The sequence below is a fragment of the Taudactylus pleione genome, unplaced genomic scaffold, assembly GCF_031769625.1.
Source record: "Taudactylus pleione unplaced genomic scaffold, aTauple2 ptg000181l, whole genome shotgun sequence".
Taxonomy (NCBI): domain Eukaryota; kingdom Metazoa; phylum Chordata; class Amphibia; order Anura; family Myobatrachidae; genus Taudactylus; species Taudactylus pleione.
In genome coordinates, this window is record NW_028284583.1 from 3,748,891 (window position 1) to 3,771,513 (window position 22,623).

The 22,623-nt window shown below is 42.1% G+C and overlaps 1 protein-coding gene across 1 annotated transcript in view; it reads left to right on the plus strand.

Moving 5' to 3' along the window:
- The window catches only part of TBX20 (T-box transcription factor 20), a 33,599-nt gene extending 11,385 nt beyond the window's left edge, over window positions 1–22,214 (plus strand). Inside the window, exons 4-8 of the mRNA XM_088476060.1 lie at window positions 1,630–1,738; window positions 4,133–4,291; window positions 6,348–6,424; window positions 21,485–21,597; window positions 21,864–22,214. Of these exons, the coding sequence (XP_088332186.1) occupies window positions 1,630–1,738; window positions 4,133–4,291; window positions 6,348–6,424; window positions 21,485–21,597; window positions 21,864–22,204 (799 nt within the window). The 3' untranslated portion in view covers window positions 22,205–22,214. The remainder of the gene's footprint in view (window positions 1–1,629; window positions 1,739–4,132; window positions 4,292–6,347; window positions 6,425–21,484; window positions 21,598–21,863) is intronic.
- The last annotated feature ends 409 nt before the right edge of the window (window positions 22,215–22,623 follow it).

Here is a 22,623-nt window from a genome sequence, read left to right on the forward strand (position 1 = left end):
ACCACTACTGGGTGCATTACTCAGGGGCCAGGGGCACTTCTACTGGGGGCACTACTACTTGGGGCTTTACTACTTGGGGCACTACTACAAAGGGAGCATTACTATTGGGGGCACTAATACAGGGCATTAATACTGGGGAATGTATACAGGGGATACTACTACAGGGGGCATTACTATTGGGGGCAATACAACTGGGGACACTACTACTGGGGCACTACAACAGGGACCATTACTATTGGGGGCATTACTGATGGGGGCATGACTACAGTGGACATGACTACAGGGGGCTCTGTATAAGTTACACTACCACTGTGGGCACTGCATAAGGGGCATAAATACACGTGACACTGCATATGAGGACAACTACAGGGGGCACTGCATAATGGGCACTTTTGCCTGAGAGCCAGTGGGGGGGAAGCCTAAGACCTGTCGGGATGGAATGGCAAGGGAGGGGGCTGGAATGAAGTGTGTATTATGTGAATCTTGTTTTTTCAATGTGTTTTATGTGGTTCTGGATTTAATAATGTATTTGAGGTGGATGTGGTTTTAAAATGTAGTTTATGTGCCTCTGGCTTTTCCAACCTATTATGTGGAAGTGGTTTGTTGCAGTGTATTTTATGTGGATCTGGCTTGTATTTTCAATGTGCTGGGCTCGCTCCCAACGCGACTAAAACCGGGTGTGATGCAAGGTCATACTTCTGCAAATGTCACACCAAAGGCATGCACACAGAAATGCGGCGTGGGCTTGTGACCGCTAGGCCACACCCCATTTTTTGAGCGCGCGCCGGAGGCGCTGTCGCTGTCTGTCTTTTATTTAGCTACATATATTTTTCAGCGCTTTGCCTCTGACAGGTTAGACACCCCTGTACTCAGTAGTCACGGTGGCTGTCATTCTGTGGTCTTTCTAGATCACGCTCCCTTACTGTGATACCACACCCCCTCATGATGACGCCATGCCCACTCCACAATATTACTGCTTCGAGGGGGGGGGGGGGGCGCATTTTGACAGCTCGCACTTTGAGCCTCAGACCCTACAAACTGCCCTGCCTCTCCCTAGGGGTATATTTACTAAAGTGCAGGTTTTTAGAAGTGTAGATGTTGCTCATAGCAACCAATCAAAGTCTACTTACCATTTATCTAGCACCTTATTGAAGATAATAGCTAAAATCTGATTGATTGCTATGGGCAACAACTCCACTTCACTTTAGTAAATATACCCCTTAGTGCCTCACCCTAACCCTAAACCTAACCCTATTATTTACCATCAGGATCTGTCGGGATTGTGACCATCGGTAAGCCGATGTCTGTATTGTGACCGTCGGCATCCTGACTACATTCCTAAAATACAGTGCAACAAATTTTATATGACAATGACTATACCAAATATAAACAATCTTTAAACTAAGAAATGTTTCAGTATAATGTGATTTTAATCTTATTAAGAACTTGTGTTCAGCGTTAAGACAATCTTATAAAGCATATCAGGCCTTGGCTTTACAAAGTGTAATGTTTGTACATGCAGTATGTATAAATGTCTGCATGTGTTCTGTCTACAGTTATAATTTCCCCTCTTAGTCAGGTGTTACATATTTTAATAAACACATTGCATGTTTGCTGTGAATTTTGTAGGTTATATGTGCATCCAGATTCACCCTTCACTGGAGAGCAGTTGCTGAAACAAATGGTTTCTTTTGAGAAAGTCAAGCTGACAAACAATGAACTGGATCAGCATGGACATGTAAGTGTGTACGACTGGAAGGTCACATACAGTGCAGGCACCAAAATAACACCAGCACCATCCCAGAAGATTGCATTACTCACCCAGCCACAAGTGCTGGGACAGATAAAATATGGAAGAGGATAGCGGTATTCTCATGTGTGATATGATTAGAGGAAGAAGCATGGACAGCTTTTCAAGCAACTGAGATAGTGTCATGTCATTGTTAATTGTCAAACATTCAGCACATACGTCTTTAGCATTTGGAGCTTAAACATTTGCAAGTACGTATATCGCTTCGCTTGTAAATATCTGAATGTCTGATCTGATTTCTATATTTAATGATATTGTGGGTGATGAGTGCAAATTCCATCTCATCCCCTTTACTAACAATACACATCTCTTTTTGTGCTTTTGTCCCCATTTGAGGTGGATGAATCAGTTTATTTGGTGGCCATAGACTATTTTCAGTCCTAGAAAATTGACTAATTTTTACACATCCTCAGAGATGTCAAAGATCATCCATTAGCTATGAGTTTCCCAAACTCTGCCATTATAGTCCAGGTTTTAAGGATATCCATGGTTGAGCAGAGATGACTTAATTAGTACCTCGGTCAATTTGTTTTAATCTATCTGGACTCAAGCAAGGATATCACTAAAACCTGGGCTGTTATTGTGCCTTAGTTATCGAGGTTGGGAAACACTGCTATACAATATACATAGATGCCTATCATCAAAGAATGACCAGAAGACTCCCTCATTATTGGGATACCACTGTACACAGGTAGCCCTATTTCATTGAATGAACCAGATTTTTAATTATGGAACTCAATTATTTAATACATTTCAAATTCAACAGCATGTAAGATTGCAAAGATAGCTTCTAAGATTGAACCTTCGAAGAACAGATGCAAAATATACTTATTGACATTACACATAAATATACATACTTAACAGGGGCGTATTAAGAGAGGAGGGCCCGTGTAAAGTCTCCGTTCTGGGCCACTTCCTCTCTCCCGGGCGGCCGGCAGTGACTCTGGGCTGTAGTCTGTGCCCAGAGTCTACTGCGCAAAATGCAGGGAAAATGGGTGTGGCGGCCATTTTCCAGACGATTTGTACAATGCTGCTACTGCTGACGGTGGATTCCAGAGAGGTAAGTATTAAAATATGGGTGCATCCTGCACCCATTATAGATAGGTCCCTGAAACTGAATATTTTTTATTTATAACTGAATTTGACATGAAATACTAGGGGCTGATACAGAGTACGCCAGCTTGCATAGTGTATCTTATAAGAAATTGCTCTGCTATGCCCATGCCTAGAAAGTGGGCACATGTATGTGTGACTATGCAGACGGGTATTATATTGGCATTTACAGACTTTTTTGCTGGGACAGGGTACAGTAAGGGCGTGTAACTGTAAGTAAATGTATACAGGGACACAAACACATATATGCCTCAAAAAGCCATATTATTTGAGTGACCAGAGGCAGGTGCCAAAAGTGAATGGTGATGGAAGCTAGCAAACCACTTACTGCTTGCTATGCACCGCTGATGCCGATAGATGCTTTCTATGTTGCTTGGGCGTGGATTATGCTTTTGATTTGACAATTTTATTTGTCACACAGAAGACCGAGAGATGTTTGTGCTGTATTATAGAGGTTCTGCCTCATCAAAAGAGCAAAACAAATATTAAAAAAAAATGGGCAGACGTGTATTAACATTAGGGATGTTCAGGCTCGGATAGGTTCGAGTTTGCATGCCGAGTTCGGATTTTTCCCTCCAAAAAAACAGAACTCAGGAAGAGGCAAAACGTCATCTTGCATGGACAAACATTATCATTCCTGGACTGACGTTTTGCCTCTTTCTGAGTTCTGTTTTTTTGGAGGGAAAAATCCGAACTGGGCGTGCAAACTCGAACCTATCCGAGCCTGCACATCCCTAATTAACATATTCCTGGTGTGAACTAGGCCCATATGTTACTGGTTCATCCCACACACAATTTGCTATGCATTTAGGTCACATATGGGCATAAATTCACTATTTTTATGTGCACCTTTTTTAGTATGGTGGTGGAGAGGTGTGAATGTGAGAGCCAATCAGTTGATCGCAGCCACTGATACAACGTTTCCTTCCAAAATGCTCATTTCAGTCAGGATGGTCAGAGTAACAAGTGTTATTCCCGGGGCTGTCTGGGGCTGGGTATAACTCTGCGCTGCCACATTGTATTAGGTAGTTGTGCAGCTTCAACATTTTTAGAAATATGCAAAATGAACAAAATAATTTTTTAACTGATTCAAAATATTCCCAACAATAGTATTTGCATTTTCATTATCTGCTTTGTCTACTACCATACAGACTTGCTTTATTGGCAGTATGTATGCAATATAAAAAATTCTCTGTTGTATCAATTTAGATCATCCTGAATTCCATGCACAAGTATCAGCCAAGAGTGCACATTATCAAGAAGAAGGACCACACAGCGTCTCTACTCAATCTCAAATCAGAAGAATTTAGGACATTTATCTTTCAGGAAACTGTTTTTACCGCTGTTACAGCCTATCAAAACCAACTGGTGAGCTGACACCCCCCCCCCCACACACACACACACACACACACACAAACACGCACATGCACTAAAAGAGCACTACTTAACACAAACAAAGGATGCTTGACCACATACAAGTAGATACAAAACGATGATGCTTTATTTGCAGATCAAAGAGATTTTAGAGATATAGCTAAAGAGTTGCAAATTATAAGAACCAACCCAATAAATTAGATTTGTCTTATTGCTCCTCTCTCTGTAATGAAGTCATGTCAAGGCGTATTATAAATGTTCCAGCATGTAATTTATGAGTGTTGGGAGATAAGCACACAAATTCCCCTAGATAAAATACACCATTATTCATAATACATTTGAATAAGTACATTTTCTGCCCTTTTCACTGTTATTGCCAGGGACTTGATTCAATTTATTTATTCTTTATTATATAAAGGATAAATGCATTACACTTTCAACAAACTATCTCATAATTTAGGATTTAAAGGTCAGGTCTCAATCTGAGTAGTCAAACCACTGTGACAGAGTTGAAGTGCAGGTCAAATGACATCCTCAAATATGTTTTTGATAGATATTTATATTTATTGTTGTCCGCTGGCATGTATATGCTGATGGAATCTATCAACTAGAGCAGTGCTGCTCACATCCAGCCCTCCGGACACACTAACAGTGCATGTTTTCCGGGACTCCTCACAGAATCACAAGTGAAATAACTACAGTATATATTCTTATGGATCTTTTAAAATGTGTCTGTCAGTAATGAATACCAGGGTCACTACCAGTGGTGTGCGACCGGTGCTGCATCACAGAGCGCATAGCTTTATGGGCAGCATCGTCTCCACCCCACGGCCTTTCTTCTGGCTAGCAGTGTTCCTGGAATGGCATCCTACAGCCAGGATCGCTACTGCAGTGTTACCGGAGCGTCTGTTAGACAGTCTGTGCAGCCGATCAGAGCGTCCTCAGGGAGCCCTGTTTAGAGCTGCACTTCCCCAATGCTGCAGGCCCCGCCCCCTCTGTGCGACATAATGAAGTCATGCTCGCAATGTCATGATGTCGGGCCGGCGCCGAGCGAATCTTAGTTTTGTTATGGCACTGATGAATACACCTGTGCTCCAGCAAGGAGATATGGAAAACATGCACTGCTAGTGTGTCCCAAGAACTGGATTTGAAAAGCACTAAAATAAAAAATAAGCAACATTTTCAGAACTGATTTCTTAGTCATCTCATTACACAAATGTACCATGTTTTACCAGCTGAAGTTCTTCCCCATGCACACCCCTCCACAGAGTAAAGTGACAATCATTGCTCCAGCTCTATAATACAAAGCAGACTGGGGAAGTAAACATGGAACTTAACACCAAAATCTCTGCATAATGACCTGCTCTAGGATTAAGTAACATGACAAGTTTTGTATAATCAGAAACATAGAAGATGGGCGCCTTAATCTAAAGTAGTCTTATAAAACTGGTGTGAGGTTATCAAAAATATTAACTGCAATATTTTCAATTTGTTATTTTTTAATAATGTGTGGAAAAAGTAAGCCAACCTTAGAAACACATTTGCCAATTATAGGACAAACATACATATATAATGCAAATATCAAAATACTGTGCCTCTATAATTAATGTGATGGATCCCATGGGAAAAAATAAACCTGCACTCTCAATATAAATGTGGATCAACAAGTTTATACTTTCCATTTTATTGGGATTTGTTTTTGTATTTTAAAAATCAGTTATTTACATTTAATTTGAAGCCAGAGAGATTTTGTATACATTTAAAGTCTATGGAAATAAACTATATTTATATTAAAATGTGGTCACTCATAACTTAAATGATTATAATGATAGTTTTCCCACCATATGCATTAGAACTTTAAAAATTGGCTTTATCTCTGAAAACATTGCAAGCTGGAGTGAGAAGTAAATTGTATTAATGTAGGGTGATAAAATAACTGACACAGACAATGGGGAGTTTGTGACATTTTGAGGGTTAATGGTTTGCAGGATGGTTGGGAGTGATGCAAATTTGCCAAACCTGAAGCCATTGCGTGACCTTGTCTTTATAGATAACCAAGCTGAAAATTGACAGCAACCCCTTTGCCAAAGGATTCCGGGACTCATCCAGGCTCACTGATATTGAGAGGTAATGGGAATTTGTGTTTACGCATATGATAAGATAAAGAATTGCAGTCTGTGGGATCACTTCATTGCTGTTAGTGTAATCTGTAAGTGGTATTCACCACATTTTGCATTGTTTATAACTCATCAAAGCCTGTGGACACAGTACCATACCAATAAGATTAATTAACTCCATAATATAAAGATCATTTTGTACATTTTCTTTTACTAGCTGGGAAGCTATGCACACTCTGCATTACTGTATGTGCTGACCTTTTCTTCTTCTTCCTAGCAAACATACATTCCACATTATCCTTCCGCATATTATAGACTAGATGTTCTCTCTGACTTAATACCCACTCAGGCAGCCTGTCAGTGGTGAGCCAACACAAGGAAGAGTCCACCTTGCAAAGACTGAAAGGCTATGTCTGTGCAGTCATACATTTCTACTATATTACAGTCTTTGAAAAGGTGCCCACAGTCTTAATTCAGGCAACTTGCAAAAATATATGTCAACCACAGACTTAATGTTTAGGGACATGTCAATACTATGAATTTGCAAGATATAGACTTTGATAGCATTAAAGGGGTAATTATTTTGTACCAAATTTATTCTGGATTACAAAAGACAAAATTTACCATTTGTCATCAAAGGTCAAGATTTTTTATTCTATTAAAAATGGTCAGTAACTAAAATGCTCAAATAATTAAGATTAAATAAAGGTCATGGCAAGAAACCATGCCAAACAAACAGAAACATTATGAACATTCAGATAAATGTGCTACCTCATTTGTGCCTGGACACAGGCTTGTTTGCCTAGCACGGGGAACATACATTTATTTCCAACTAGCATGATTTAACTTGAATTCTTTGAGCATACATATCAATTTACGCTTTAAATATCACTTACTGACTGCAGTAATATACAAAAACATAAAGTGCAATGGTTGTCAAAGATATATTAGTACATGTGGTTTAGCTACAATCCTTAGGCAAGTTAGACAAGCAGGAGACTCTAATTCTTAAAGAAGTATAAAGGTACCAAAATGAGGGGCGGGTACAAGGAAGCATAGCCACATCCCCAATAGTATGTAGGCAGATCCGCTCTAGTGGCATAGCGACTCTGTTGGCGCTGATATGCAAAACAGGGCAATGTTCCCAATAGCTCACTCATGCTCCCTTAAATGTACTAGGTCAAACTCTGTCTTGCTTAATACATTCCCCAAAAACATATCTGCATCTTGCTGGAGATGTATTGCTGTTCTGGGTACTATCTTGAATATTTGGAGGGAGAGTCACTAGGTTGCCTTTGTATGGAAAAAATGTAACAAAGCTCTCAAATGAGATCTCGGGGATGGACACGCCGCCTAACCCTGCTTTCTGGTAGCTTTCATTTCCAATATTGCGATTTGTAACTACAAATTGCTCAGTCATTTGAACAATGCTGCTAAAGCCATGATCCCATTCTACAGCTGATCCCTTTCCATTCCCTCCTTTAAAGATTGATTTGTACAAGTTAAATGAAAACATTAGTATGAAGTCCTGAGACAAAGTCACAGAATTTTGTGAATTGGTTTCAGAGTCTATAATTCAAGGATTCTCCTCATACACATCCTATCTCTGCTATGGCTAATGGCACCATAACCTACTCACAGAATCGATTACCTGCACTTGTATTTTTTCTCTCTACAAACTCATTTCTCTATCAGCCGCTAGCTCCAGTTGCCTGATTCTACTCACCTGTCCTATTCTCCTACCCCTGTACTCCCATATTAGTGTACCCATTTCAATATTATAATATGTCTGATAATATTGTATCTCCATTTATCCTGCTACTTATGTCGGAAAATAAAATAAACAATATATATATTTTTAAAAAATGAACTAGTCCAAAACTCTTCTTTAATAACTTTATTTTACAAAATAATTAATGCAAGAATCAAGCTGGTACAACCAGTGAAACTCTTATATTGGTCATTTAAATGTGGGGGGTGATAAATAAGCATAATGCAGTTATGCAGAGATGGACGCAGTTCGCATCGCTGCAGCATCAGATGGCTGCAGTAATCACCCATATTAAGTTTACTCTGAATGAACAAAGGAACTGCTCAGCCATGGTCAGGAACTGTGCCTGTGAACACCCACTCCCTGCCCCGAAACGGTCGCAGCCTGACAATCAAGCTGTGGCTTTAGGGAACTGCGCGAGATCTCACAGGAGAAGACAGGCACATGCGCAGTACAGATCCTGCGCATGCCCTGATTTTCTAACATAGGCGATGTGTATGCAAACCATCAGGTTTACATACATCTCTGAATGAGGCTCATAGCACAATGATTGGTTTATCTATATAGTAAGTGAGAAAGTGTGTTTGTCTGTTTGTCCTTTCTGCACGGGCAGAGTTTTGTACTAGCTCCACCAAATTTGGCATGCTGGGGTAGCTTGACCAGGATTAGTTTTTTTGCCTAGGTTTGAACTTTGTCAGGGCCACACACTGTCACATAATCCCATAAAACTGGGACACTCTTTCAAGTTCTCGGGCTGGCTTAATACACACACTCTGGCATGCTCATGAGCAGCTCAGCACTCGATATATATTCCACACGATACATTCAGACGGGATGTAGACAATATCCCAGCGGACGAGATGCCGGCCGCCGATATGCCGCTGCCGGCATCCCGCCTCCGGGCAAAATGCCGACATTGCTATCTCTCTTACGATCTAGATACCATGTTGGAATCCCAACAGCCAGCATCCCGATCATAAGAGACTGGACCCAGGTAAGTGTTAGCCGCTGGGGGGGAGGTTATGTTTAGGCACCCCCTGGGGGGACTTAGGGTTAGGCACAGCCCCAGGAAAGCTTAGGGTGTGAGAGGGGGAGTTAGGCACCACAGGGGGGAGGTTAGGGTTAGGCACCTCCCCCAGGAGGGTTAGGTTTAGGGTGCGGGAAGCGGGGGGTTAAGCACCCCCTGGGGAGGTTAGGGCTAGGCACCACTAAGGGAGGGTTAGGGGATTAGGATACTTACCACACAGCATCGGGATCTCCTCCTGTCAGGCTTCCACTGTCGGGATTTGAACCGGCTGAACAGCCGTCGGTATTGCAGACTGTGGAAGACAGCATAATCAATCCACATTTTTTGATCCTGGCAAAATGTGTAACAGATATTTTGTATTCATGTATTTATCCAGAATGATATGTATGGGAAGGGGTTCTTATACAGACCTTGATAAAGTATAGGCTACTACCAGTACCATTTTTTTCAAATTAAGTATAGTAATAATAAGGTAGAGGGCTTCTATTAGTAAAAAATGTTAGATAGGTCTTGGGCATTGTCATATTATTATTATAATTTATTTCCAGTATCTAGAGTCACCATTTTAAGCAGCGGTATTCAGAGAATATTGAATATTTGTCATTCACAAACCAGTATGTTTTTAAAGTGTGGAAGGAAGCCGTAACACAAGTTGGGAACATGCTAACACAGGGAGAACATACAAACTCCAAGATTAAAATATCTGAATATGTGGCACTTGTAGAACATTTTAAACTTGAATTAATTCAGTTCTGGTTGAAATTGTAAAATAACTAAAATACGAGAGCAGGATATTGTGCTATGAGAAATGGTTTATGGCAGGCAGTATAAAGAGAAAGTTTTACAAGTACTTTGAAGAACGCCATCAGTTACTGTATAAGGTATCACAGTATATTGTGTGGGATGATAGTTGCAAATAAATAAATGATTTGTATATGCTTTTCTCACTAGTGGCCTATATGTTTCATTTTCAGATGTTTAACACAGCCCTTCCCCTAAACAGCCTTTAGGGAGAAATCCAAATCAGATCAATTGATCTTTAGAGAAGCAAATTCAATTAGTCTGGAGTCAGTTAGTGCACTAACCCGCTGAGTAATTGGATTGCATCTTGTAACTGATTAGAATCAGTTACTATCTGAAAACAACACACACGGATCACTTCTACAGGAAATCTGAGGCAAAAAAATTGTCTTTTTATGACATGATGACAGAAATTGCAGCATTCTGCTCTAATTGAATATTACATTATGAATATATAGGTTTTATCTGACGCTTCAGGAGGAAAATGTATGAGTAGTTTTTCACACAATTCAATTTAGCAAAATGTACCCAATTTAAGTGCAAATTTGTCATTGTTTTAATTAAACATCATCTCGTTATCCAGTATGAACCAGCCATCCCAGAACCATGTAGCTGATATTAATCTGTTCAGTTTATTCACGGTCTATACTATTCCATGTATTGCATTGTGCTATCTCTGTCTGTCTATGTGCACCCTGATTTGCCTTACCTTTTGAAAGATCACGGCAATAAGGGTTCAAAGAAAAAGGGTTTATCAGAACAGAAAAGACGCAATCGAAAATATATATATATATATATATATATATATATATTATATATAGCAGCTCCAAAGACTCCACCTTGTCTTGCCCAAATACAAGAAATAATGTGAACAATTAAAGAAATTAGGTGTTGTTATCAGAGCGCTTAGAACACATTGAAGGGTAATTCCATGTCAGAAGTTATTTATTACATGCGTATTCCCATTATAAGGAGAAATTGCTTAGTGTGTGCATTGCTCAATTGTCATTTGTGTCTATATTCTGTGATATCTCAGTATATTGCAATATCGTTGCTGCCATGCTGAGTAGATATTTTACTGTTTATAAGGGCTGATCCCACTACAAATATACAGAAAAACAGGTTTCCAAACAGAATAAGTTATACATATTACTTACTAAATAATGTAGCTAACGTCGCCTGGGTATTGTTTAAACTCCATATTGGCTGATGACAGCCCCACAAAACCCCTCTTTAGTAATAAACAACAAAATATAACAAATCTATAAATAATTAGACCAGACACATGATTTGGTGGGAAAAAGGTCAGCTTTAATTTGAAATGTAATTATAGTTAATTTAGCAATGAATGATATGTGTATGGCAAGGAAAGAATGGCCAGTTACAACAGTATTGCCACCTGCTGAAAACTAATATGATCGGTGCCTTTTGTCAGCCCATGCCTACAATGGAGGTCTCCTGCCAGCCCATCAGTCTATAATGGATGCCTTCTGCCAGACCTTTATCATGACAACTAAGTGGTATCCAAACTCCACATTCTGATGACACAAATCACAGGCCCATCTGGAGAGATGGTGCCACTGGCTCCAGTAGGGTGAACTCAGCCTAACCCATATATTGGAGGGGAGAGCATCTCAATATCTACTACAGCAAGGTGGCAATTGACTTCAGACTCTTTCCAACAAAAGCGTGCCGAGTAGAAAACTGCCTGCCACCATACACCTAACTAACCCCGCAAGGCTTGAACGAACTACCTCTCAACAAGTACAAAAAGAACCCTTTGCATCAGATGCACATAAACTAGCACTTACAGATGGGCATTATAAACCAAATTAACATAAAATAATAGCACACCCCAGCCATATTACAGGTTGAGTCTCCCATATCCAAAATGCTTGGGACCAGGGGTATTTTGAATGTCGGAATATTCCGTATTTTGGAATAATTGTATACCCTTATGAAATATCTTTCGAAAGGGACCCAAATCTAAACACAGAAAGCATTTATGTTTCATATACACCCAGGGCCGGCCCGACCTATGCGCCGGGTACACGACCGCGTAGAGCGCCAGACTGAGGAGGGCGCCACGGCAGTCACCCAGCCAGGGGCTCGAGTCCCTGCTGGAGGGGGAGGAGGGACCACTCTTCTCCCCTCTCATCTATAGAGCGATGAAGCGATCGGAATACCAGCAGCTGGTCACGGATCATCACTTTCGTAATCCGATCCAAGCAGTGCTGGCTGCACAGAGACCTACGTGGGAGGGGGCGGAGCCGGGCGACGGGTCATGTGCCTCCGGGCAGACTGTGTCACTGTGACACAGCTGCCTATGCAGGTACGGCGACGTCACTGCCAGCCAGACCTGTTCCCCGCCTTCAATCCTCTGCTGCCACTGTTGGAGCCAGCAGGTAAGTCTGAGTAAGGGGCTATGATGGAGGGGGGCTGTGATGGAGGGGTACTGTAATGGAGGGATGCTGTAATGGAGGGGCTGTGATGGAGGTGATTGTGATGGAAGTAACTGTGATGAATGGGAGTGAGAGGGACTATGTTGAGGGGCTTGAAGAGGGGATATGAGGGGCTGTGATGAGAGTGATATGAGGGGCTGTGATGGAGGGGTGCTGTAATGGAGGGGCTGTGATGGAGGTAAAGGAGGTGACTGTGATGGAGGTGACTGTGATGAGGGGGAGTGAGAGGGGCTATGTTGAGGGGCTGTGAAGAGGGGATATGAGGGGTTGTGATGGAGGGGCTGTGATGAGGGTGATATGAGGGGCTGTGAAGAGGGGATATGAGGGGCTGTGATGGAGGGGGGCTGTAATGGAGGTGCTGTGATAGAAGGACTGTGATGAGGGGGAGTGAGAGGGCTATTAAGAGGGGATATGAGGGGGCTGTGATGAGGGGGATATGGGGGCTGTGATGAGGGGATATTAGGGGAGTGAGAGGGGCTGTGATGAGGGGGGTTGTGATGACTGGGGCTGTGATGAGGGGTGCTGTGAGGGCCTGTGGTGAGGGGTGCTGAGCTGTGAGGGCCTCTATGGGGGGATGAGTGAGCTAGGATGAAGGTCCACTGAGGGGCGAGAAATCTATTCCCGCTTACCAAAAAACTTTGGCTTAGGCCGGCCCTGTATACACCTTATACATACAACCTAAAGGTAATTTTATATAATATTTTCAATAATTGTGTGGCTCAAACAAAATTTGTGTACATACATTACATTTATTTATGTTTCATATACACCTTATACACACAGCCTGAAGGTAATTTTATACAATATTTTATGCCTTAAATAAAGTTAGTTTATTTTGAACTTTTAAAAAGCAAAGGTGTCACTATCTCAGTCATGCTAAATAAATTCCATATTTCGGAATCTTCCGTATTTCTGAATATTTGGATATGGGAGACTCAACCTGTATTGCAAGTAATAAACCTGTGGCAAACCTGCCATTCACGTGCCACTTAGAGGATAGAGCAGGACAACCCATCATAAACTACATTAGTTATATGAATGAATTAAGTGTTTGTAATATATCTACATTAATTATTATTTAAGTCAAGAAACAAGGTTACTAATTAATTCTTTCATTTTAATATTAAAGCATGAAAATGTTTTCATTTATTTACAGATGTGTCCTCAGATGGCACAAGACACCTGGTGCAATCCATGGGTGTTTCCTGTGCTGCTTACTTTTTCCTCAGTTTGCTATTTTTTCCTCAATTGTGCATCTTAGTACACATATAGTGTAATTGGTACTCGAAACTGCTATGTATCGCTCACTGGTGTTGTGGGGTAGTTTTGTTGTATTGGCCTGGAGGGTCCCATGTTCTGGACTTGAACCTTAGGAATGTTAGAGATCCACCTGATGAGGTCACAATGACGTAGCAGATGGGCAAGCATTTTTAGCCAAACGTGCTAAGAACCTCATTTGTACTAAATGTTAAATTGAAGAGTTTATTATAATTGTTCTGATTATCAATATTTTCCTAATTTCTGTGTGCAGGTCACTCATATCAGAACTGCCTTTTGCATTTTTATCCTAGATTGTTACTGTTTTCTCAATGTTGCTACTTAGACCTCCATTGTGCTATTTTTTACTCAATTTTCAAACGCCAATGAATGTTTTGAGATGTCCACCTGCGGCTTTGCAAATCCAAGAATCAGCATACAAAGATGCAGCAGCGGTTGCAAAACATTCGATTATCAGTCTTCAGAGCAACCCTATGGTCACACACAATGGCTGCGGGAACTGAGGCACTGGAGACATTTTTCTTGCATACAGGATCGCAGACACAGGATGTGACACCTGCATTCTTTACATCCACTCCCCGTTCGTTACCTCCCACAAATGCTCCCAGATTGTCAATCACACTGCGAGCAAATAGTCACTGTGAGTGACTACGGTAATGTACCATGATGCATGCGCCATGCAACTCACATCGACACCGAAAAAGAGTACAACTTATAGCTTATAGTATATTAGGTATTTAGGATTAGTGTTTTGGCACAGCTAAGTCACAAAGTCATTGGCGGTTTGAGTGTAGGTGTATGTGGATACATCTGTATTCTTGGTAACTATTGAGGGTTAACACTAACTACTACATATGAAAAAGCCTTAATTTTTATTTATATTAGATTATTGATTAATTTTGGCAAATTGGTGGTGTGTGGTGGGTGTAACTTGGCCAAAGATAAAAAAACAAAACCTGCCAGGATACCAAGTCAATGGCCACTTAGTCAGGTGACGAGCGGCTGAAGTTATACTGTGCAGGGTATTTCACAGTCTGTTAAGCTAAATTCAAAAATTAGAAAAGCTAAATGGAGCTAACCAAACATAAACTTATAAAATGCAGATCCCAAAGTGGAAAAGATAGACTGACGCAGTTACAGACCTGGCCTGGACTATTCTTACATGTTGTGGTCTGCTGAAGCAAACAATTGCCACTTTCCAAGCCTCTTTGAACAGTGATGACTATCACCGGATGGGGAAAACTAGATAGCAGAGAAAGCCTCCAAATCAGACCAGAAAGCTATCGAACTCAAACACCTCAGCACAGGGCTGCCATCAGAAATTTAGGGGCCCGGGACTGACAAAATAGGCAGGGCCCCCCCAGGTTTTTATCCAGTCCCTGGCCAGCATTTCATTTTATCCCTCCCCCCTCCCTTTTTAGATCCGGTGTCTGGCGAGCATTTCCCCCCCAAACCCCCCCATTGATTGGTGGAGGACCGGCCCGAGCGGGCCTGCTACCTCTTCCATTAATGGGGACCGGGGTGGTGGCCGGTAGCAGCGGCGCCGGCAGCTGGGCCCATTTTCTTCAGATCGTGGGGTTAGTTCGGGCTGCAGGCTGTGCAGTGGCGAAAGCAGGCAGGCCCCTGAAGGGATCAGAGTCCAGATTAGAATCCTCTGATGCAGAAATGGGCTTAGAAAGGACCAGCCTATCAGTGTATCTGCATCGGCCAAAGAAACAATAGGTGGAGACCTTTCTCTAGAACCCTCAAAATCAGATAAATCAGGAGAAGAGGGCAAAAACCCTACCACCAAACCATCATCAACATCAGCAACCAAAAACCACCCACAGAAGCACACACAGTGTGACTCCGCATCAGAAGTGCCCAGCAATTGTAATTGCTGCAAGACTGATGAAGGTCCAACACTGGGAAAAATGGGTGCCATACACCCACAAGGTAAATAAGGATCTCTGCCTCAGTCCTAGGGTTGACCAATGCTGAACCGTCAGCTGCACCCCTATGAGGCCTCAGAAATGCTGAAGATTGCTGAATATTATCTGCCAACACCAACAACACACTACGGATCTCAGTGCAAGACAAAATATATAATTTTTTGAGTGGAAAACCTGATGCATACAACCAAACCTACAAACTAATTAAACAGTGGTCATTTAATCCAGATAGTTTCCAGCTGGGCTGATACTTTCTTTTTCAATACAAGGACATCCTCTTCAATTATTTATGACGTTTGTAGGATGATGAGTCAAGAGTAAGGAGTCCAAAATCCCCACAGATTAAACTGTGGTTTATATTACATTCCATAGCTAAACCATACATGCCTGCTCTCCCAATTTGGCCGGGAGCCTCCTGATAATCGGGTGCCGCTCCCGGCCCCCCGGAAAAGTAGGCAAACCTCCCGGTCCCTCAAGTTTCCCCCGAAATGCAGCCACTATTTCCTGCATCGGGGGGGCTGATGACCCCACCCCCTGCTTCGCAATGCCGGAAATATCGGCATTGTGTAGCGGGGACAGGGCCAAAATGACACAATCGCGTGGCCCCACCTTGTACTGTTGCACGGCCGCGCTCCTCTTTGCTGGCCCCGCCCCCCTGCTAAGCCGACCTGGCTGCTCCCTCATGGAGTGGGCAGCCAGGATATCGGCATGTATGAGCTAAACTGTGCCTGTGCTGCTACTGTACGTTCTACACAGACCATTGTAAATGTGGGCCTAGCAAGTCTTTTATAGGCCAAATTCAGCAATATAACAATTCTGTTTAAACAGGAAAACATTCATTTCTATTAGAGGCAGTATATTTTATATATTTCAATTCCCAGGAGTGTATTTGAGTCTTTCTATATTGGATAAATGTGATTATTTATGTGTAAATGTGATTATATGTACTGACATATTCCATTTTTATAAAGATTACTAATATTATATAGGGGGTGTCTTGAGAATTTATTCTGCCATTTTCGGGATCTACACAGTATATTATTTACTAGTTTATTAGCGCATCACCATTATCTTGTTACGGTATCTCTATATTGGTAGTGGGCAGACACATGCCCATTGGGTGAATATTTATAATATTCTATTAATTGATTAGGGCCCAGTCTTTTTGGTTCTCTCCTTTTATCATTCAGTCAGTAGGGTGTCACACTGCTTGCACGTTTGTTGAGAATTGCACAGAACCGTGACAAACAAAGTGGAAAGCCAAACCTGTCATAAGTAATATTGGGCTCTATTCAGCAATCACAATTTTACTTAAATCATATGGAAACGTACATTTGCCAATATTTAAGTGTCCCAGTTATTAATAATAATGGAGCAGCTGTTACCAAGGCAGCGGCCGCTCTCAGTCAATACGCAGTCAGTTTCCATGGCAGACGCTACTGATCGGCTCATGGCAGCGGCCGCTGATTGGCTGAGAATGGTAATGGCTGCTCCATTATAGTCAATGGAGCTGACCGGGAATAACCTTAAGGGGTCTAGTTACTAAGGGGAGATAAGGGGTTAGAAACACTATAGGCAGAGAAAATCCCTGTACATACCACTTCTCAGTATGTACTAAAGGGATTTTCTCTGCCTGCAGCCTGCGAGCACTAAGTGAAGGCTGCAATATCACACTGCATCGGGGGCACTTAGCGCTGCCATAAACACCTATGGCAGCGCTAAGTGTCCCAGGTATTACTAAGATGAGATGTCACTTACCGTCTGCTGACTTCTCCAGTGCTGATATCGCCTCCTGTAGCTGCCGGTATCTGCTTCTCCTCACTGGAGAAGCAGGACTTGAGCTGTGTCAGGTTGGCCGTTTTTAAACAAAGTTTGTTGAAAAAAAAAAGTCACTGTTGCTGCTGCCACCGGCCGGAGCCCGAAGATGGTGAGTAACACAGGGCTGTAGGGGAAGGGAGTCTCAGCTGTTACCGCCGAGGGGGTGACTTAACGTTCACCCTCCTCGGCGGGTCTATTTTTAGTAAGTGCTGCATTAGCCAGCTCCTGCTTTGCAGCGGTAGCAGGCGAAGCAGGAGTGGCATTAACGCAGAGTCTTAGTAAATGGACCCCTAACTCATTTCGGGGTGGCAGCTGGCACTGACCGCTGTCTGTCCGTGGAGTCGCAAACGGTTTGTTATTTTACCAAGACCTAGGACTTCTACTGGAGGTGAGGACTGACTTCCTTTAGGGAGTAGGTAAGTACTGTATGTAATGTGAGTGCAGGTGAGTGAGTGAGTGAATGAATGTGTAATAGAGATGTACATTATTCAGTGTATGTGTACTGCATTTTGTTTAATATTTTTATACAGTGGGGATACACGTGCCACCGGCCTGCTGGCACTTGCAGTTCTACAAGTGCCAAAGGACAGACTGGCTGGTGCCTGTAGTTCCACTGTAAAGAGCAATATTATTAGCTCTCTTAACTTTTAGCCCAGGGCTGGTTAATGCTCAGGAGGGGGACCCCTTTTTTTTTGGGGGGGGGGGCACTTACCATGGTTTTCCAGCCCTGGGCTGACCAATTTGGGACTGGTTTAATGCTTTGGCTGGAAGACCCCATGCTGTGTGTCCTCCTCCTGTGGCATTACCATCCTGGCTGGTTCAGCCTGGTGCTGGTAAATGGAAAATAGTAGGAACCCCACGCCGGTTTTTCCCCCGACTTTCCATTACCAGACCAGGCTAAAAGGTCCAGGGCTGGTTATGAAATTAGAGGGGAACCCCTCTCCGATTTACAGTAGCTATTTAACTGCTTTAATACTCCACTTCTATTTACCTGTGCTGACCTCTATAGCATTGTATAGTTTAAATTAAACTGCCAACCTGTCTGCCACTGTAGTGCCACTGTTTTCTAGATGTGCTACAGTGTATTCTTTTTTAAACTACCATGTGTTTTCGCCACTGCTCTGTCGCTTAGACCAGCGATCACAGTAAGCCATTAGATGCAGCAGTAGGGCCAATCTGCCTAAGCTGAATGTATTTATTTCAGATGTGGGCATCATTCCAGAGCATTGGAGCAAGTTCGAGAGTCTGGGGGAGCAGCAGAAGAACCTAGTACTGCCCTGGACATATATGTACATATTGGTCTCCTTATGCACTGGATAGTGTATTATTATATAGTATTAATAATTAACCATATTGATGGTCTATAGCAGTGTATCCCCCAACAGTGCATGTTTTCCAGATCTCTTAGATGGTGCTGATGCATGTTAAAAGATCCACAGGTGGTGCTAATTATTTAATTTGTGAATCTGAAAAGATCATGCAGCACTATTAAAATTCTATAATATTACTATTTCTATTGTGGTCATGATGTGGATTGGGGAGAGGGGTTTCCAGGCAACTGGAACCCCCCTGTGTTTCCCTATTACTTATTAGCCAATCAGGTCAAGTGGAAGAGTTAGTTGATCATGTGTGAAGCAGTAACCTGTCCATTCATGGATATGTTAGCCAGCAAAGTGCTGCAATTGACAGAGATAATGTCATGATGTGAGAAGTGTAACAAAGGTAAACAAGCAACTATAGACAGAGGGCTTCAGACCCGCTCGCGAGCGCTGAGCGATCGCAAGCGGATCGATGTCGGCCCAGTGCGCATGCGCACGACGGAGCCGGCTCCGTCGTGCGCATGCGCGAGACACGGATAGAGACGGGCAAGCCGTCGCTCTGGGTCTCGTACCAAAGGGGGTGTGCTGTCGATGGTGAGTGACAACACGCCCCATTTAGTGGGCATGCCGGGGGCGTGGCTGCCCAGCTGGAGGCGTTCCCGTGGGAACGCCTACCATCTGGGGCCGGCCCCACTGACATCAAAAGTGATGTCAGTGGGAGTGCTCTCGGCTATGATAGAGCCGAAAGCACTCCAGGGCTTGCGGCAATGAGACCCTACCACAAGGGTCTCGTCGCAAACCCGATGATCGCGATGGTCTTGACCATCGCGACCATCTTCCTGGCCGCTCGCTATAGCTGTGGGTGGTCACCCACAGCTATACGAGTGGCCAGGAGGCCACTCTAAAAATTAAGAAGGACGGCCCTCATTCAGAGCGAGCGCTCTGTCAGAGCGTCCGGCTCTGAATCAGGGCCAGAGTTAGGAAGTGGATGGAATATTATCGTAAACAGCATAGAGTAGTGATATCATACTTCTGTAACAAAATGCATGGATAGTGTGGTGTCAATCCTCTGTATGAAACACATTTTAATAGTATTTGGTCTGTGATAATACATAACTCAGTCACAACTGGCTTGATTTCAGTGGGATAGTTCTGATTTGTGGACCTTTAAAAGGCAGGGCGGGGCTAAGTTCTAACATGAAATGACAAAAGATATTCTTTTACGGAGGCACTCTAAAAGCCTTGTTGGGTATAACATAAAATCAACTAACTTTTATTAATTTAATCAAATTATCAGACTCCTATAACTCTTGGCAAAATATAGTTTAAAAATAAATACAGAAAAATAATGAAGAAAAAAATCGATTAAAGAGACATATTACTAATTTATGGGTATTTGGACATCATGCCGGAGAGATATATTTCATAGCTCCGACTCTCCCCCCCCCCCACTCTGTCACGTCTGACACACACATACCCCTCCCTCAAGCAGGTCACTGATGGTAGAAAGCTTATAGTATTATTATATACTGTAGATCATAGAAACAGTATTATCACTCATGGAAATATATTCATAGCCATTATTCTCTCTTATACAGTACTGTGTCTCGTGTACTTCCATATGAGAATACTTTTTCTTTCCTGTTTTTCAGAGATCATACAATATTCTGGGAGAGCACCCCCTATACTAGGATAACTAATACTTTTCTGAATGAAAGAATAAATAGGTAGAAATCTATTTCCTGTGCGGTGTATTATTATTATTGTTATTATTATTATTATATTATTATTATTATTATTAATTATTATTATTATGTCTGTGATACACTTGGCAGGGCTTTCCCAGGTAATGGACTTAGGGCCTGATTCAGCAAAGAACGCAGTTGCTAATACGCACGCAACCAGTCGATTGTCGCGTACTGTGCATGTGTATGCATTGCAGTGCACGAACTAGCCATTGTGACCGGGACTGTGATCGCAGTGACTACGCAGACCCATCGCAGAGTGATTGACAGGAAGTTCTGTTTGTGGGTGGTAACGGGGGGGGTGGTCGGGCGAATGCAGGCATTCCAGTGCGTTTGAACACCGTTGCATAGGCGTGCATAAATTATCAACTGCAATGCCCTATGCAGCCTGATAGTGTACGTGGAAGTTAGCAATTTCTGAGTAAGGTCAGAGCTTGTGCAAGTGTGTGTGAGGCTGCGATGGTACACGATTGTACAGATGCTTTCGCAGTCTTGCTAAACATTACGGAAGTGTGTAAGGTAAGGTGAGCGTCCTTATGTAGTGCAGTGACGGCATTGCTATCGCAATGAATTAGCATATTACAATCACAGTTAAACTGCGTGCGTAATCGCTATTGCATTCGCAGTTGCGATCGGTAGTGAATCAGGCCCTTAATTGTTTGGAGAGTGGACATGTTTGGCCAGGGTGTGTGAACTGGCAGTGGGGTTTGTGTAACTGGGGTTGGGAGGTATTTGTCCAAATTTTGCCTGATTAAATGTTGGGAGGTATAACAATATAGTTCTGAAATATGAGAAGTTCTCTTCTTTTTCAATAATAATAACATCAACAACAAGATTTTGGCAGTACATTTTCAACATTAGAATATATTGCATCTAAATTAAATGTACTCCTCTATTTTGTTAATTTTTATTATGCAGGGAAAGTGTGGAAAGCCTTATTCAGAAACATTCATATGCAAGATCTCCAATACGGACATATGGAGGAGATGAAGATGTATTGGGAGAAGATGGTCAATTAGTACAGAGCAGAGGTAAAGATTAAAGGAAAATCTGAAAATAATAATAATGTTATTATTTTTACTGTTTTGTTACCCATACTAGCTTTTATTATGTGTTCTTTTGTATCTCAATTAGCTCCACCCAAAACTATTTGTTTTAGATTTAGATTTTGGTGGAATTATTAATCAAATGATCCTCTGCCGCTACCGCCCATATGGCCAGCGGTATTTCATACCGATTCCGATTTGAATGGTTTATAGTGCTATTAATATGTTGTTGTTTTTTTGTTTTTTATTAGGATCAGCTTTTACAACATCTGACAACTTGTCGCTCACTTCCTGGGTATCCTCCACTTCAGGTTTCTCTGGATTTCAACACCCACAAACATTGACAGCACTGGGCACAAGCACTGCTTCTCTTGCTACTCCAATCCCCCACCCAATCCAAGGGTCATTACCTCCCTACAGTCGGCTAAGTATGCCACTTACACCTTCAGCTCTAGCCAGCACCATGCAGGGTAGTGGGCCTACGTTCCCCTCTTTCCATATGCCCAGGTATCATCACTACTTTCAGCAGGGGCCTTATGCCGCCATCCAAGGACTGCGACACTCGTCTGCTGTGATGACCCCGTTTGTATGACTGGCATGAATCAAATATACAGTATATATATATATATATATATATATGTGTGTGTGTATATATATATATATATATATATATATACATACATACACATATATGTATATCTGGAGCAGTTGGAAAGTAGCAGGGTCACGCACTATTGTATGGAACAAGGTGATGGACGAGAAAAGCACTGAACTCCATTTAACTAAACTCCACAGAAAAACAGCAAAGCATGTATATAAACTCGGAGAAAAACTGTCATCAGAAAAAGATTATAAGGCTCAAATGATCAAATTAAAACAATTTCCCTCCAGCTATGTCAATACTCCATTCCAATGCGAGAAATTAGAAATTCTATCTCTAAAGATTATTGAGTTTAAAAAATGTTTTGTCTGTTAGTTATTTCTGCTTTCATGGCTGGAATTGCTGATTTA